General features: G+C 37.3%; 1 protein-coding gene and 1 pseudogene across 1 annotated transcript in view; both read left to right on the plus strand.

Annotated features, from left to right (window-relative positions):
- Positions 1–13,628, plus strand: part of LOC103725927 (transmembrane channel-like protein 1) — a 116,491-nt gene continuing 102,863 nt past the window's right edge. Inside the window, 2 exon segments of the mRNA XM_008823268.3 lie at positions 1–215; positions 5,497–5,625. Coding sequence (XP_008821490.2) covers positions 1–215; positions 5,497–5,625 — 344 coding nt within the window.
- Positions 12,713–13,494, plus strand: LOC103725925 (annotated as a pseudogene).

Here is a 13,628-nt window from a genome sequence, read left to right on the forward strand (position 1 = left end):
ATGAGTGAGAAGAAACGATGTTGCTTACTGAATCATCAACTGCTATGCTTAGGTGAAGAAGAGGAGGATAAATTACCTAGAAGAGAGAGCTTGAGACCAAAGAGGAAGCGGACCAGAGATGTCATCAGAGAGGAGGACCCAGAACCTGAGCCAGAGGATGAAGAAACAAGAAAGGCAAGACAAAAAGAAAGGAGAAGGAGGCTGAGGAGAGGAGTGTAAGTTAGTCTTCATCCATAACTGGAAGCATTACTGAATCAAAAGCACCTGACCCTGAAAAACTGCTCTTTGTAAGGACTAGTTGGTCTTAAAATCAGTCATTAAAATCATTTTTGGTACGATAGGCTTAATCTGATCCTGTCATTTTACTCCACTTAATTAAATATATTTAATACTTAAAATATAGTTTTAAGATGAATATAGACTAAGAATGGACTATGAGAAATTCTATTAAAGTCTTAAATTGTTATTGGTCATTAAAATGTTTTGCTTGATTTAAATATTTGAATATTACCCCATCATCAGTTGTGTAAACTGTTTATATCTCACTCCTAAAGAGCGAGTCCAAATCACTTTACTTATGGAGAAGTGCTTGGTAAACTATGTCTAAGTCTAGCCCAAGAATTTTGAATACTTTTTACAGTTTTATAGCCTCATTTAAAGAACAACAATATAAGACAGAGTTGCGTGTAGCATTCAAAACCTGAAATGTTAACAGTTAGGACCTTTTATAGAATTAAAGTGTTCTAGCTTCTGTTATAGAACGTTGGGATTATACTTTTTAAAAATGAAATCCAGGATTTTTTAATTCCAAAACTTTATTGCTGACTTCGTATAGAATAATTTATTTAATTTTTTTTAAAGGATCTAAGAAAATTATTTCCTGGAATTCTGGAAATTTTTAGATGTCAGGGAGAAAGGAAAAGTATCTGTTAATAACTGAAAACCTAGATCCCCAGAAAGGATTCGGGGTAAACAGCCAACCTGTTGCCTCTGAACGTAATAGGGCTACATGAATCACCACAAAGTAAAGGGATTGAAATACTCCTCTAACTCTATAATGAGGGACTTTCTCCCATGTCCTCCTGAGATGGCACCTTCCATCAACAGTTCTATTATATTACTTCCTAGAAATAATAATTATTAAGTGAAACCAGATAGAAATTTGTCAGGTAGGGAAGCTTAAGACTGATAGAGAGTGCTTCCAAGGAATAAAAGCAATTTGATTTCTTAATGTTTTAAGGTTTTGAATTTCCCTTCCTCTACTCTTATTTCCGTTTTTTCTCCTCAAGCTTCATCATTCTTCTTGATTACCAAGACATCACTTGCTTTCTGTTTAACTATGATATTTTTATTTATATTTTCTTTTCATTGAGAAAAATGTCACCAATAGACACATATTTACTATAAATTCCATACTAGAATTTTTCTCTTTCTCTTCCTTTATGTTTGAGAAAAATCCTTCTCAAAATGTAAGTTGAGCAGGAATTCTTCCACCTGCCTGGCCCACTCAGCCTCTAGGAAACAGGGCCATGCTGTCAATTGGGTCATAGCATAGTCAGTTCCATTTTAATTCTGAGATGTCTACAAGCACCTGAATGTCACTTCCTATCCCCCAAACCCTTACAGAACAAATATTTGTCTCCATAGATTTTTCAAATTAAATTATCACACCCAGAATTGGTATATTTATTCTAAATAGTATCAGCAATTATTTACGATGGTTAAAAGTCCTGATCAATAATTTAGGGTCTATTTTTGGTTGTTTTTTTGAAGATAAGAATCTTTTGTTAAACAGGAAAATATGATTAAGAGATGTATTTTGAAGGAAAGCAGTAGAGAAATGAGCACACATTTGCTTAAGTGTATTAGTTCAGGGTCTTTTTTGTTTAAATGCTCAAACAAAGCCTTGGGGGATTTCCCTCACCCTCACAGAACATTTGGAACCAAGTAAATCTAAGGTTGTAATACTATCTTTGGTTAAAAAATACTGCCTTGTTAGACATTGCAGAATATTTCTAATAATATTACATGCTTTTCCTGACCTACTTTTAAATAAGGAAATGAAATATTCATAGCACTTAAGACAGAAAGTCTTTCTTGCACAGATCAGTTCTAAATTTCAGAAAATGAAACATGTGCATGCTGTATCTTTTTAACATGATTAGCTCTTTCTTTGAGTGGTCCTAGAAAAGCAGTTTCCCTGTAATGCTGGTGAGAGTAGTGTTTTAACAACTTTCATGTCTGAAGGTAGCTTATTCTTCAACCACTGTGCTCTGGGACACAGCAGGATCCTTCTGTGAGTGAACAGCAATTGACAACAAAGTCTTTAAACATATACCAGTCTGGGGTCATTCTGTGGAGGAGTGCACATCTTTGACATCTTAGCAATTATACAGAGCATTGTTAGATTCTAGTAGATTTTGATTCAATTTTGAACTCAGGATAACCCAGTGTCATCCAGGAAACTTCTATACATAATCTTTTCTTCAATAAAATTTATTAAATACCACAAATTCATAATGTAGGAAGGGGGTGGTCACTTAGCCACAAATTTTTATGAAATTTGATAATATATATGTACCAGAGGGAAAAAAAAAAAAGCAAACTGTTTGGAGGCTCAGGGAAGTAAAAGCCATTCTCATAGGATAATGAAAAAAGAGGTTGCATATGAAGTAGGGACTTCATACTCTGTTAAATGGTTTTTGAAATTTGGCATGTAAATGTGTAAGCTATCATCCATACATTAATTAGTTCATTATTTTGTCCTTGATACTGTCTTATGTGTGAAACACAGTGGAACTCAGTAAAAGAGTGCTTCATGGTACTTATATACAAGTATGGATTTTTTTGAAAGGGTGGCCCATTGAAGGCTTAAAATATCAAATAAGTTATTAGTCTTAAAGAGTTTTACAGCTGGTTTGCTCCATTCTTGATAGTTTTTTTGTGTCTAGTTTCTGTTCCTAGTTTTATTTTCAAAATGGACATGTTTTACAATTTCTTTATAGTTATATCTACATGGAAACAATTTTAATTATTTTTATTAAAATATGTCTTACTTTTCTAATACACACTCAAATTGTATATTTTTGTCAATTGGCAATGTAAAAAGTAAACAGACAACTATGAGCATAGATTTAGTAAACAAAAAAATCCCTAAATATTTAATCTATGGCTATATAGCACCAGAAGATTTTGTATAATAAATACTAAATAATTAAAAAGAAACAATCCATTGGCAACTTACATTTTAGTGTGTCCTTATCCAGTTTTCTTGAACCAGGATTGCTATTCTAAGCAAAATATTAAACTGTTCAAAATATAAACTACCAATAGAAAGTGTTATTTTAGATATGTGTTTTCATTTGAGTAATCAAGGCATGATTAAAAACAACAGATTGATAACAAATAAAGGACATTGCAGAGTCATTTTCTAGCTGGACAAATATGCCTTCCTACATTATGATTAAGCATTTAAAAATAGTTTTCCCCCATATTCTTATTATGTCCAATAATAAACTTGGTGAACAACAAAATGTGTTTTCCAATAATACTATTTACAATTTCCTTTTCTTTCTGTGTCTAGTGAAGAAAGAGATGTCAACAGATAATTGAACACAGAATTTAATAAGAGAGTTGCTATGGGTTATAAATAAAATAGTCATTAACTATGCCTTTGAGAAAAAGGAAAATAGAAAACTAAAATATTTGGTAGCAGCTATAGAAAGCAGCTACCACTCGAGGACCAGAGGAACACTGTGAAGGATTAAAATGAAACCTTGAAAGTCTTAGAGGAGAAACCCAGGAGCTGAAACCAGGAGGGACTGGTGTGCTGAGGTGCGGGTTCTGGTGGGGATATAATGAAGCTGGTTTGGCTAGTGCCGGTAGAAACGGTAGACTAGACTCACCTCCAGCTATGGGAAGGCCCTTTAGCTTCTGGAGTAACATTACTGTCGCGAGTGGAGTTATTAAGACTTAGTTGAGCATCACCTAGATATGCGAGGGAGGATAAATATTTCTAGAGCCAGTGCCTTTCAATGCATTTATTTGGGGAATCATAAACAAATTTCGCACATAACACAACGATTGATAAGAGTACCAGTCCTAAGGCCAATGCCCGAGTGACATCATCTCAGTTGGATGTGGTGACGGTAGTCTCGGCTCAGCTTGGTTGTCTCGCGGTCGAGGGTCATGTTTGCGCCGTGAAGTTCCTCTTTTTTCTCAGGGTCCAGAGACAGGATCAGTCAGAAGATGGGGCCGCACAGCTGATGGGAGTTCAGCTCATATGTGCGCCCACGAACTGATTTTCCTCTGGGTTTTTATAGACCTTATGCATGACTTGGCCAACATATGTTTATCAGTTTCTTACCTCATTTGGCTAATCACACAGTTACACTCAGGTTGCTAGGTTACATTTTAGGGCTACTAAGTGATGCTCTTATCTTTAATGTGCACACTTCAGATATGTTTATATACTTTTGCTAGAGTTCTTTTTTGATTCTTAGTTTCTTAATTCTATCCCATTCAATACAATTCTTAATTCTTAATTCCCTATCCTAATACATTCAGTAAAATTACTAAGGAGGAAGATCAGCAGCTCAGCAGGCAAACAAAGAAGTCAGGGAGCTAATAGAAAGCCATAGGAAAACATGGAGGTACTTCTTAGGAACCTCTTGGGTTTCAATACAAAATTGACCCAACTCATAAAAATGTGACTTACAGTTTTCCAGTCTCAATGCCACAGTGTTAAGTATGAAAGGGTGTGTCAGAAATTGAGACAATAGCCTGATTTCTATAATATTATATTAAACCACGTTGCACATTTGGATTTTTTTTTTTTTTGAGTTCTACCTTTGTAATGGTAGGAACACAGAAAAGATAGTGTTTCATTTGCTGAGAAGTAAAATTCCTTTGAGGGTATCATCAAAGGATTTATTTCCACCAGAAATATTTCAGGTTGAATTCTATCAAATGACATTTTGGGTGTGATTAACAGATTAGGTTTCCTTTAAGAAACAGATTCTTATTTTTCCCTATTTCAATATTCTGCCTTTTCACTAGAGACAGGGCTAATTGAAATTTCTGAGGCCACTTCAAAGATGTCTTCACGTTTAATTTATTATCCTTATTGAAAAATAAGGTTCTTAAATTAAACATAGAATTGAGGAGGGAAGATGCCCAAGGCAACAGAGAAGGAAATATTTTGATAGCTCTATAGCTATTCTTTTTGTAGATTTTCTAATTCTGACAGCTTGAGGCTAGAACATGAAAGAACAGTTTAGTTTTAAGTCATTAGAATGCAAATACCATTGTTGAAAGTTATAGTAATCTCAGGAAGTATGCATCATGAGCAAATGTGCTTAGGGAACTTCTCACTGGTTTTATGTAGCCATGCTTGAAAAAAGGGCTCAAGAATCTGACAGGAGACTTTCTTAGGCTTGAGAAAGAAGCAAAACTTAATCTTATGTTTTTGTCTTGTTGTTTTGTTTTCTTTTAAAGGGAGGAAGAAGAAGAAATTGATGAAGAGGAATTGGAAAGATTGAAGGCCCTGTTAGATGAGAACAAACAAATGATTGCTACTGTCAAATGCAAACCTTGGAAAATGGAGAAGAAAATTGAAGTTCTTAAGTAGGTTGTCACTTTTCACATATATAAAGACTTTCCATGATATGACCTCATAAATCCAACTACATATATATATATATATAATAGATAATCCTATAGTCATATATATGAATATATAAATATATACAGATGATATGTACACAGATATATGTGTACATATATATGTATATACCCCATATTATGAAAGAGATTTTGGACTAGTAATCATAAATTGAAAACAATTATGACCAAATTTATCATTTAGAAACTTGTAACATCTGTGGTTACTTTAACCATTTGTTCCTTAATTTGGAGTTACATTGGTTACCATTTCTCAAAAAAAAAAACCAAAAAAAACCCCAACATATTTGAACTTTCCAAGTTAGTGTGGTTGCCTGCTACTTTACAAGGGTCCAGATTCTAGAGAACATTTCTTATAATGGCTGTCATGAAAGTACAGAGAGGTGCCACACTGATAGAACAAGGCACTGACAGCTGTTCCCTGGTCACATGTCTGTGATCCAGTTTTATTCTCATGTTGACTGCCAATGTGGGCGCAAACACAGCACACAGCTTTCTAGACTTTTCCTATGCAAATTCAAGCAAATATCCCTTTTTGGAAGATGAGAGAATAACATTGTTTCCCTGCTATGATGGTTGGGAGAGACAGGCTGGGCATAGGAAACATGTCTGTGTTCATACTTATGTGTGCACCAACCAATTTTGCCACAGATGGTATTTTTCCATGATAAACATGATAAATATTGTGAGTTTCCAAAACTATTTGCTCTAGAGCACATTTCACAAATAATGCTGTTAAAATAATCTGATAATTTAATTGTCCTGGGTAACAGTCAAAGAACTGAAGACTATCGGAATCATTCATTTCTAGTCTTAGCTCTGAAAGAGTTTTTGTGTTATTTAAGGAACTTATTCGTTTTTTCAACTTCCTGGAAGCTCATTTACTTAATTAAAAACCTACTTTTTGTTCTAGGATCTAGCTATTCTTTAGAAAGTAATAGTCTGGCTTTATTTTATGGCTTAACATTTTTTAAGGCCCAAACGATGGTCTCTCCAGGAAACTTTAAGGCAGCACACAGTCAGTCTGGGCATGCATGCACTTGCTGTGAATGAAGGCACTGGCAGTCAGCACTTCCTGTGCCATGGAGCTACTAATTTGTGTATATGTGTGTATGTGTTGTCTGTGTGTGTCTGTGCCTATGCAGCCATTTCTGAATCAAAATACTTCTTCATTTAATGAAATACTAATGCTGTTTATATAGATTTAGACATGTTCTTACTTTGTAAAAGAGAAATCTCTGGCTTCTAAAAGATATTTTGAGTTATAAATGGCCCATGAAGTTCTCAAACCTGGGATCCATACACAACTTTATGCAGAAGATTAAAAAATTAAAACGTGATAATGTTGTGAAGCTTCAAAAATTAAAACTGAGGAGGAGGGCTGGAGAGATGGCTCTGTTTGTGCAGAGGACTTGAGTTTGATTCCCAGCACCCACATCAGGAAGTTCACAACTGCTTGTAAATCAAGATCCAGGGAAGTTTGACGCCTCATCTCTGCTGGGACCTGTACTCACAAGCACACACACAAAACACTCATATACGTGAAAAATAAAAATAAGTAAAACCTTTTTTCTTAAACTAAGAAGGAATGCCAAAGGGTAGCCTGGAGCTATAGAGTCACCTAGCATATACATATACCTCTTCTGTCCTCAGCCCCATGTAGGACAGTGGAGTAAACACAGACTTCAACTTGAGTTTGAATCTCCTATCATCCTAAGTTTAATGGCTGTGCAAAATTGGAGGAGAAGTATAGTCCTTCTGATCCAAGATCTCTCGTGAAATTTTATTTTTAGTTATTAGAACCACAAATTCAGCTAAGTCATATAAAGCATCTGGCATAGTGTCCAACCATGACAGAAAGCTGAGAAACACAATTGCAGTTATTTCATCTGAGAACAGACTTCGTGCTCCATGACCTGAAATGTAGCAAGAGAGAGAGAATTGGGGCTGCAGGACTAAGTGGGAGGAGACCTAGCCACAGGCAGACCCAGGAGCCCTGGAAGGTGGTGGTGCATTGGTACTATCTGGATTAATTACCAGGTTTGAAAATTCTAACAAAAGGAAATAGAGGCTATCTTGACAATTTGGCAAAATTCAGGGCCAGAATACTCTCAGAGCTTCAGAAACACGACTTACCATCTTGTGGTAGACTCCAGGGTATGGCACTCTGGGCTGGACTCTAGGAATTAAGAGCTTTATAGAACCATTGAGAAACAGGAAGGGCAGCCCAGCCACACTACCAGGGGCACAGGCTGAAAATAGGAGCCAGAAATGAACTAGAATATAGATAATTTTTATTTGACTCACACGGTTTTGTTGTTTGTTTTTTCCTTTTTTAAATTATATTTTTATTGTGGCAAAATGCAAACTAACAAAATTAACTGCTTTAGTCATTTTGTAATATTAGTAGTTTTTCTTTTTATTTCTACCTTTCACATGTGGGAGATTTTACATTTAAAAAATGCAAATATCCAGCTTCTTATGGACAAGGAAAATATGGGATACCACATTTCTACATGAAAATACCAGCTGAAGTTAAACAAGAGCTGCCCTATGTGAGTAAGTGATTCTATTCTTAGTTTGAACATTTCCCACAGAATCTGCATCTCTTTTGTTTGTTTGTTTTTTGTTTTTCTTTTCTTTTCTGTTTGGCTGCCTCCCATCAGGGCAGTTGGGGAGCTAGCTAGGCATGTTACCACCACAGTGACTAAGAGCAGCAGAATCAAAGTCAGCAAAACAGATGCAGAAATCCAGCTCAGAGAAGGAACAACCATATCTGCTCACCTGTCCACAAGTCTTGTGATGGTTCTCCAGGGCCTGAAGACTTAGCCCATGCTCTCTGACTGCCCCCATCTCTGTGCAGGGCTGTTTCCTATGACCATGATCACCCTGATTTTCACAGTTTCAGTCTGTGTGAAGAAGTTGTTAATATTAAAGTGCTTTACCTGTCTTTCTTTGTTGGTTTTTAATTTAATTTTACTTAAATTTTATTTATTCATTTTTATTTTATGTGTATGAGTATTATGCCTGCATGTAGAGAAATGCACCTGTACTACGTAGTGCCTATTGAGGCCAGAAGAGGGTGTCAGATACCTTGGAACTGGAGTTACAGACAGTTGTTAACTACCATATAGGTGCTGGGATTCGAACCCAGGTCTTCTGAGTCAGGTCTCCAGGCCCACTCTCTGCAGGCTTTTGAGACTGCATTGAGCTTCTCTGACAGGAGTCCAATCACATTGCCAGAGCGTGCTCACTGCTTTGTAGTAAAAAATATTTGGAAGGTTCCTCTGTCTCAGCATTGCCAGGGCAAGACAGCCGGCCAACTTTCTCTCCATTGTTGTCTCTTTCAGAGAAATCTACCTTGAAAACATGTTTCTAAAGAATATGTTATTCCCAGAACAAGCCTTGAGGCTTTGCTTCTGCTAAATCTATGGCACCCAAGGCAGTAGGCTTACCACTAATAGAAAAGATGTTTTCATCACGTTTGGATCTGTGTGAGATTCCAAGACTTCCCTTTTTGCTCTGGATTCTTTAAAAAGTACAAAATTTCTAAAACAGATTTTAGACAGGGTCAAGGTTTTCGGACTTGTCAAGAGAAAAGCCTAAAGAACTGTAGCTTTGGGCTGGAGAGATGGCTCAGTGGTTAAGAACTGAAGGGGCACTCCAATTGCCTCACCCTGCATCCCTGTTCAGTATGGAAGAAGCCGGATCAGTCTGTGTCCCAATTCCCTGTTGGCAATTTGGGTAAGTTCTTCAGAGGATGGTGTGATAAAAATAGGAGGTAGGCCGGGCTGGTGGTGCATGCCTTTAATCCCAGCACTCGGGAGGCAGAGGCAGGGGCAGGCGGATCTCTGTGAGTTCAAGGCCAGCCTGGTCTACATACGTGAGTTCCAGGACAGCAGGGGCTACAGGGAGACCCTGTCTCAAAAAGACAAAAAAAAAAAAAAAAAAAAAAAAAAAAAAAGAAAAGAAATAAGAGGTCGGAATTGGCTAGGCAGTTAGGGTTAAAAGACCCCAAAAAAGAAAAAGAAAAAAAAAAAAAGACCCCAAAGAAAAGTAGCCAGTTTCTTGGTTACCTCCCACAATGTCCTTGGGCCTCAGCAACCTGCTCTGTTCCAAAGGCTCCTAATGTCGAAAATATTTGGGAGCTTTTATCTAATCCTTAAAAGATTTTAGGGTTACCTCTTCAGAAGGGGGAATGTTAAAGTAGCCAAAAGCCCTATAAAAAATAATAAATCAAATAAGAAGAAAAAGTACATGAAGTATCAGAAAAAAAGTGATGGGGAGATATGGGAGGAGTCGGAGGGGAGGAAGTGGGCATGGATTTGATCAGAACACCTTATATGTATATATGAAATTCTCAATAAATTATTTTTTAAAAATAGAACACTGTTCTTGCAGAAGACCCAGTTTTCGAATCCCAGCACCCACATGGCAGCTAACATCTGTCCATAACCCCAGTTCCAGGGTTCTCAATAAATTATTTTTTTTAAAATAGAACACTGTTCTTGCAGAAGACCCGGTTTTCAAATCCCAGCACCCACATGGCAGCTAACATCTGTCCATAACCCCAGTTCCAGGAGACCCGATGGCCTCTTCTGTCCTCTGCGGGCATTGCACGATACACATAAAATAAAATTTTAAAAAAATGAAATATTAAAAAAAAAACCCTGCAGCTTTAGGTTTAAAGGATGTTGGGAGCCACTCAAGCATCATTCTTACATTTTAGAAATATTTTATCGTTATTTTTATTTTTTATATGTATGAGTATGTTGTTTGTATGTGTGTAAGTGTACCCATGTCATGCAGTGCCTGCGGAGGCCAGAAAAGGGTGTTGCAGTCCCTGAAACTGGAGTTACAGATGGTTGTTAGCCACCATTTGGGTGCTGGGAATCATTCCTGCATTTGAAAAGAATATTTACCACTAGGAACATGAGCACCTTTAGGCCTTCCAGTCAAAAGATGGCTCATAGGTTTAAGGATGTAGCTCAGCGATAGAACACTTGCCTAGAACATGTGAGGCTCTGGGTTCCATTCCCAGCACTGCAAAAAGGAGAAAAAACTGGTGGTTGACAGAAGCAGCTCTACACGGGCAAGAAGTCTAGAATGGCTATGACACCATATGGAGTCAGTGGCCCAGCTCAGGAGTTAGCATTTGGCATGATCAGGACTGGTTTTGGTTCTATAGAGCTGAAAGGAAGCCCCCTCTTTCTTTTCCTCTATCAATACATGGCAGCACTTTTGACTGTGTGTTCTGATATGTGTTAATACATTTCACAATATGAGGTCTTTAATCAAGTAAATAAAAATCTCTGCATAGAAAGGTAGGCATGCCTGACTAGTCTGGGAGTGTACGTTAATTTCTTTTTTCACTTTAAGCGTCATTGATAGAAGATTAGGATCCAGAGCCATGTGTTCAACTCTGAGAAACAGAAAATATCATTAAGTAACTCATCCTTCTCTGTGCATAATTTCAAAAACATTTGAGAATACCTATACTTCAGGCAGAAGGACAGGAAATTTTTCATTTATCTGAGAGTCAATGATAGTTTATATTGCTTACCTATCTTTAAATTTCTACGAGTGTGAAAATTAAGCATATTCTGTTTTTTTTTTTTTTAAGTTGCTCATGAACTTACACACCAATTGGATGACTAGCTCTTTCCTACCTGTAAAAGGTGCAGCATTGACCTGGTAGCAGCCACTGCAGGTGAAATAACACACCTGGCAGGAAAGTAGCTGGTCTACATATTACTCACCCTGAAACCTGTAATTTTGACTATAGTACATTATATGTAGTAGATTAAAAGCCGTATGACTAAACCTAACTAAGCAGCCACCTGATTTTGCTTCTAAGATGTAGCCTAAAAAATCAAGAGACTGGACTTGGATCTAAGGCTTCCTTGATCTTCAGTTCTCGGAGCTTCGGTTTATTTACAAATCCAAGAGGGTGGGTTGTGGCCCATGATTTTCAAACTGCTATTCTCAGAGGCCAGATGGTTTGGTGAAATCTGAGCAAGGGAGGCAGAGCTAAGATGGAGGACCACCACATGAGTGCTAGCCAGATTCAGCCAGAGGAGATATCTGCTGTGTCTCATGGATACAAGGTATTTATATATGGAGCATTCATCTGAAGAAAGAATGCTTCTGTGGCTATTAAAATAGAAATCAGATTAAAAATGTCCCCTAGTTAGACATTTTCAAATGCATATTTAGGGAGGAAACAGTTCCAGCTTTTCATGAATTCCCCAGTGTGAGTATAGGAGTTCCCCAGTTTCACTTTCTTCTGCTGGCTCTTGGGAAAACAGCCAGCTAAATTTTTATATTTTGAGTAACACAAAATTTAGATATTATATTGATTATTCTAACCTCTGAGGTTTGTGAACCATGACCCAATGTCTCTGGGAGTTGTCCATTGGCTGGCTATACCTAATGATGTGTTAATGAGATGCTCATTGGATTTACAGTCAAGATTTTTGCACTTAGGATTTTATTGACACTCAACAGCTGCTGAAAACTGCCAATTGGCCACGAAGGTAATATCCCTCCTTGCTCTGTGGTCTCCATTGCTCCTACTGAACTTTGCTATTATTTATTTATTTATCGAATCTTTTGGGTGAGGGAGCTAACACATTTCCAGAAAAGAGAGATCAGACGGTAACCTATATCCTCAGTGGGAACTCTCAGACTCCCTCACAAGCTTTCTTGAATCTTAAGATATTCACAAACACCCATCATGAAATATATATAGCATATACCTTTTCTTCAAATGACATTGCAAAGAAATGAAATATGTCACAGATGAGGACTTTTAAGCATGTGTATTCATCCACTAACACGAACTTCATTGATCTACATTCTTTTTAGCTAAAACCTCAAATTCTATTCAGGTTTTCTATTCCTCTACTGTACATCATCTAATGTACAGTGATTATTTTTTGTTTGAAGAGTGGAAAACTCAAAGGCAATAGTACACCTGAACTTTGTTCTTCAAAATGTAACACTAATAGCCACTTTGAAGGGGGGGTGTATGTGCCAAGTGAGTGGGGAGGGGAAGGGGTCCTGCTTCTCAGCTCTGCTGTCTAGGCCTGTCAGAAATAGAAGGTCCCTGATTATTCAGTTTCAGGAATCAGATGATGTAGATGAAGATTATGGAAGAAATTAAGGCCCTCCTACTAAGAAAAATTAGTTATCTTGAGGAGCTAAATATAAAATGAGATGTGGAAAGAATTCACAGGATTCAGAAGTGAGGACTCAGAAGAAAAAGATTCAGCGAAGACCAAGGATGATTCTCACTTAGCAGAAGACAGTGAAGATTAAAAAGACAACCATAAAAATGTGTGCCAGCAGCAGCAGGGAGCATCTAAAGTAGCTTCTAAACAAAGAGAGATGCTCTTGGAAGATGTGGGGAGTGAGGAAGGGCTAGAGGAAGAGGATGGGGCACCATTCCAGGAGAAAGATTCTGGCAGCGATGATTCCTAATAGAAGACGATGATGATAGGGATCATGGAAGTTAAAAAAAAAAAACCAAAAAGATGGTTAAGAAGTTCAAACCTGAGAGAAAAGAGAACAAAATGCCCAGACCCAGGATAAGGCTACAATGACACCAAGTTCAGTGAAATAAAAAGGGAAAGTAGGTAGCCCTACAGTTTCAAAGCTTCAAAGGAAAGGACCCCTTCTCCTAAAGAAGATGCAGATGTGGCTATGGATGCAGAAAGCCCTCCAGAGAAGACATCTGCAAGACACACCCCTCTCGCCCAATCTGGAGATGAAAGGTCTGAAGATGAAGCCCTCTCTGGGGAAGATTTTTAAAAAGTGTTAATGGTTTGGGATTTTATTGAGAGAAAGAGGGGATAAAAATGAAATCTACTAAAGATAGCTCATGGTTTTGGCTATGGCTTGATTCATGGGCTTTCAGTGCTTTTCTATTTGTCAAAAAGAATCTC

The sequence above is a fragment of the Nannospalax galili genome, unplaced genomic scaffold (genome assembly GCF_000622305.1).
Source record: "Nannospalax galili isolate Female #2095 unplaced genomic scaffold, S.galili_v1.0 scaffold3409, whole genome shotgun sequence".
In the NCBI taxonomy this organism is placed as follows: Eukaryota; Metazoa; Chordata; class Mammalia; order Rodentia; family Spalacidae; genus Nannospalax; species Nannospalax galili.